At 41.2% G+C, this 5,465-nt stretch overlaps 1 protein-coding gene across 1 annotated transcript; it reads left to right on the top strand.

The window, feature by feature from the left end:
* Positions 1-209: 209 nt before the first annotated feature.
* On the top strand, positions 210-4,316 carry LOC145355178 (mesothelin-like protein). Its single transcript, XM_080207091.1, has 6 exons — positions 210-242; positions 1,264-1,397; positions 2,412-2,545; positions 2,747-2,841; positions 3,598-3,784; positions 4,231-4,316. Exons 1-6 carry the CDS (start codon positions 210-212, stop codon positions 4,314-4,316), a joined length of 669 nt encoding a protein of 222 aa, XP_080063217.1.
* The last annotated feature ends 1,149 nt before the right edge of the window (positions 4,317-5,465 follow it).

Genomic DNA, 5,465 nt, shown 5'->3' with positions numbered 1-5,465 from the left:
GAATATAACAACTGTGGAAACCCTCGCACTCGTTATAAAGAATAGTCCAAATCTTAACACGGTAAGGATTAGCTGCCGGCTTCTGATGCACTGGGGGAAATTTTCTCATCTCACCTGCCACAGGAATGGTACTGGGCAGGATAGGATCGTATAAAGGCCCATTGACCTTGGGAAGGATTGTCTGGGTTTGGGACGAGCGCGTCCGCAAAATGCCGCTCTATGACTCTCTTAAAGAAGACTTGGTGAAATATTCTCCATTAAATATTTTCCCTGAGGGAATGGGAACCCCTTTCTCAGATTTGATACTTTCCTTTTCCCATGGTAAAGGAATGAAATCCATCAAAAAATCAGATTCTGACAATATCTTTTTTGATGGCAGTGACAACAAAGTGTGCTGGAGATACAGAGGAGGTTAGATAATCTCTGAAGGAACTTGTGTTCTGTTTTGACCTTTCATTGTTTTCTGTTTTGATTTCAGATTTCTAGTAAGTTCACCATATTGTGTCCTAATCTGATTTGATTTATTATTGTCACATGTAGCAAACACATATACAGTGAAAAGTATTGTTTGTTACACATTGAGGAACAGAGGGACCAAGGAATACCAGTACATTGTTCGTTGAAAGCGGCCTTACAGCTAGACGGAATGGTGAAGAAAGTGTTTCGCACACTGGCCTTCATCAGTTCGGGCTTTGAGTATAGGAGTTGGGACATTATGTTCCAGTTGTATAAGTCATTGGTGAGATAGCACTTGGAGTATCGTGTGACAGTTTTAGTCCTTCTGTTATAGTAAAGACATTAATAAAGTGGAAAGTCTGCAAAGAAAATTTATGGGGTTGTTGCTTGGACAATAGTGGGAGTGGTTAGTCAGGCTAGGACTTTATTCTTTGGAACGTCGGAGAACGAGGAGCGATCTTATTGCAGCATATAAAATCATGAGGGGTATAGACAGGATGAACAGACATAGTCTTTTTCCCAGGGTAGGGGAATTGAAAACTGGAGGGCATAGATTTCAGGTGAGGGGAAAGATTTAAAAGGGATGAGGGGCAACTTTCTCACGCAGAGGGTGATGTGTTTATGGAATGAGCTGCCAGAGAATGTGGTTGAGGCAGGTACAAAGCAATATTTAAAAAAAGGGAGAGGATTAGAGGGATATGGGCCAAACATTGGAACTAGCTGGAACTAGTTAGAAAACATTGAGTTTTGACTGTGTGTGAAGCGAAAGTGAATCAAGTGAACATTCTCTGTTTCTTGTTGTTTCAGACAAACACAATTATTCAAAATTACCTACAGGGTCCTGGGTCACTAAATGCCGCTGTGTTGGATGTGATTGGTGGTACAGCGTTGTGTACTCTGAGTGAAGAGCAACTCCGAACCATCTCTCCCAGTGAACTAAAGTGAGTGTCAGGTTCTGGAAAATCTACTGTTTCAGTTAAGGCAATGACATTCCACCAACTCATGTTTATAAAGATGGTGGCGTATGGTATGGAGACAATATTTTCATTTGATCTCTAAGCCCTGTGCTTCCTGTAGAAAACATTTGAACAGTTTGAGAATATCCACTGCTTGACTGAGCAGCAAAACTAGCCGACTGTTCACAGTTGTGCTCTGTAAATCCAACAGTATTCAAGCTGCCAGTCTGCAGATGTTGGATTTGAGAGTCCAAGTTGGAAGAAGGAAACACCTTGATGCCACATCTACTCTCTCAGGAGGCTAAGGAAGTTTGGCATGTCTGCCATGACTCTCACCAACTTTTACAGATGCACCATAGAAAGTATCTTATCTGGTTGTATTACAGCTTGATATGGCTCTTGCCCTGCCCAAGACCGCAAAGAACTACAAACGGTTATGAACGTAGCCCAGTCCATCACTCAAACCAGCCTTCCACCCATTGATACTGTCTACACTTAGTGATGCCTTGGGAAAGCAGCCTGCGTAATCAAGGAACCCAAAAATGTGAGAACACGTACCAACCAATTCAAGTACAGCTTCTTCCCTGCTGCCATCAGACTTTTGAATGGTCCCATCAGATACAAAGCTGATCTTTCACCTCACCCTATCAATAACTGCAACACCATATTCTGCACCCTATCCTTTCCTTCTCCCCTTTGTACTCTATGAATGATATGTTTTGTCTGTACAGTGACCCAAGAAACAATACTTTTCACTGTATACATGTGACAAAAGCAAATCAAATCATCAGTGGAGCCCACAGAATATCCCCACCATTAGTCTGCCTCAGCAATGACCTGACACATCTCTGGAAGACCTAGAGGAACCGCTTTGTGAACAGAGATTCTGTTTAAATGAAGCAAAGCTGCAATGTTAATCTAATCACTGAATAGAGGGCAGTAAAATCTGAAAAGGTTTAATGTTAACAAAATGCTAATGTCAGCACCATTCTGTTGCAGGAAAGCCAAGCCACTCGATATCTCCACATGCACTCAGGCAAAGAAAGACATCATTTTTGGGATTGCTAAAGAAGCATTTCAGGATCAAGCTGGGAACGTCAGTGCTTATTATAAACTCATCAAACCGTATGTCGGTAAGTGACCTGACACTCTGGTTTAAGGATTATTTGAAGAATTACTCAAGAACTTCCTTTTCAATTCATTGCAATCTTTAGCTGGGGAAGCTTGTAGCTAATACCAAATAAATTAAATCTTCACTTTAGCTCCATATTGTGTGGAGTTATACATATAAATATGTACAAATTAATCTGACAGATCTTTCTATTCCCTACAAGGTGGTGCACAAGCATCTGATTTACAGCATTTAGCGACCGGTAACATCAACATGGACTTCCAGACATTCAGCGGACTCAACCCAGTGGAAGTGAAAGTAGGTATCAATGGAAGATTGTAACATCATTCAGTGTTTCATTGCCTTACACACCAATCAGATACTAGATACAGTGCCCGAAAACAGTCAGTCATTCAATCCAATCAATATTATCGCCACAGACCAGATCACTGTCACATAATTGCTATATTTATGACAATTTACCTGGACAGAAGCCACAAGGGGAACATTATTTTCTCAGCTGTGTCGGAAAGAGAATAACAAGAAGTTTGTCATATTTCAAGCGGATTTAAAGTGGAACGAGATGAACTCCTTGCCTGTTATTAAGTAAAGAATGTCAGAATCGATTTTCAGTTTGATTTCCCTGTCCATAATGGAAGTGAAATGGTGCAGGGACAACAACAGACAAATGATTCATTATTACCCAATTGTGTTCATGCTCCAGAGACCATTTCACCCACAATATTTCTATAGAGAGAGGCAATTTATAGAACCACCCTGCCAGAGACACACAGTTCTGATTGAGTGGAGAGAGTGGGATCAGAATTGGAGTTAAATCCATCTGAGTGGTGTTGTTAGCTGGTGTAAGAGGTTGTAGCTGAGACTATATAAACACTCAGGATTTGATTGGGTAGGTCGCTGCAGGAGATGGGTTGAAGTGTTCTGGCTGCAAGGTTGGTAACCACGATTATTGTTATTTACTTCTGAGGATTGTAAATGTCAGTTAAGCTAATTGGCCTGTTTCTGTGAACAAGAGTGAGGATTATTGTATTATCTCCATTTTATATCTTTCAGAAACTCACTGCTCAAAACTTACGAGATCTACTTGGAACAAACCTGACATCTCTTAAAGAGAATGAAAATCATGAACTCGTGCGGCTTTGGGTTAACTCACACAGTGCCAAGGAGGTTCTGAGTCTGGGAATTGGACTCCAAGGAGGAATATCACCAGCTGGACTTGGGAACTTTTCCTTTGATGAACGTAAGTGGAGTTTTACATAAGTCGTTCTCTGCACTGTTACACTGGCTGGTACCTAGGGTTGGCTGACACCACCAGGGGAGCAAAGTGGAAATATTTGACTTGAAAGCTGTGCTGTCCTGAGGCTCGTATGTGTGTGAAAACTTACAGACTCAATACTGACATAGCAGTTCATCTACACAGACCCACAAACACTTCCAGGTGGAATGGCAGAGAGAACCAACTAGCAACATAACTTATTGAACATAACTAGAAGAATTTAACAAAATAAAGAGTAAAAGAACATTACAGTTTGAAAAGTCAACGCTCTGTGCTTCAGTGTGAAGTGATTTTATGAAATAGAAGTTGCTTAAAAAAACTAAAGCTTATTCTGATTTGACTACAGTTAAAGCCTGGCTCCAGAGGACAATTATTTACCACCATTTTCTTTATCTTATTTTATTTTCCAGTCCCAAACTCTGGTCCAGTCAACAGCTGTGGTCTCCTGCTTTCGCTCTGCATCACTCTGACAGGAATCACATCACTCTATCTTTGATAAACTGCTTGTGCATTCTGCTGTTTAGGATGGAAAACTACAGCGTTCCCTGATGGATATTCATGAAGATTTAGCAAGCTCAGCAGACGTAACTCTGCTTGTAATTGTGAATTGTGGACTGATTTTAGGCCAGATTGTAGACAATGTCTGATCAACTGGGAAACGTAATATTTTAGTGACTGAATTGGTTTCCCAGGCAAATGATGACAATCTAGTAGCAGTGAGTAAAGCGTTAGGCTTTTACTGTTTACCAAGTCTTGCGTTGTTATCTTTAAGTAACTTTTGTTATAGAATGAATAAAATTCCAGATTGATTGTATAGGCCTGTAACTGGTAACTTGAGCTGTCATTGGGAGATGAAGCAATCTTGCGCACTTACCTTGTGTGTAAAGTTGTCCTGTAAGTGAGTCTCCATTCATGCAGATGTGAAGATTGGTGTCACTGTGTTGTCATGGTCTCATCACCAATCTGCTGGTTTACCTGGTTTGGAGGCCCAAAGGAAACCTGTAGATCATAAGAATGTAGGTTTATTTTTGAGGCTCAAGATTTATCTTTTTTTTCATTTGGTCATCGAATATGGGCAATGCTGGTTGGGCCAGCATTTATTGCCCATCCTTGAGGGCATTTAAGAATCAACCACATTGCTGTGGATCTGGAGTCATATGTAGTTCAGACCAGCTAAAGGTGACAGAATTCTTTCCCTAAAGACATTACTGAACAAGATGGAATTTTATGACAACTGACAATGGTCATTATTACACTTTTGATTCAAGATTTATATATCTATCTATATTTCATGAAAAAATTGTTTGAACAGTAGCACAGAGGTTAGCACTGCTGCCTCACAGCTCCAGGGACCAGGGAGTCAGGGACTCCTGACTTGGGTAACTACCTGTGTGGAGTTTGCACGTTCTCCCTGTCTGTCTGGGTTTCCTCCGGATACTCCAGTTTCCTCCCACAGTTCAAAGATGTGCAGGTTAGGTTGATTGACCGTGCTAAACTGCCCATAGTGTCCCGGGATGTGTCGGTTAAAGGGATTAGCGGGGTAAATATGTAGGGTTGTGGGGATAGGGCCTGGGGTGGGATTGTTGTCCGTGCAGACTTGATGGGCTGAATGGCCTCCTTCTGCACTGTAGGGTTTCTATGATTC

The sequence above is a fragment of the Carcharhinus amblyrhynchos genome, chromosome 18, assembly GCF_965287045.1.
Source record: "Carcharhinus amblyrhynchos chromosome 18, sCarAmb.v2.hapA, whole genome shotgun sequence".
Lineage (NCBI taxonomy): Eukaryota > Metazoa > Chordata > Chondrichthyes > Carcharhiniformes > Carcharhinidae > Carcharhinus > Carcharhinus amblyrhynchos.
This window is presented reverse-complemented; position numbering and strand designations above follow the sequence as displayed.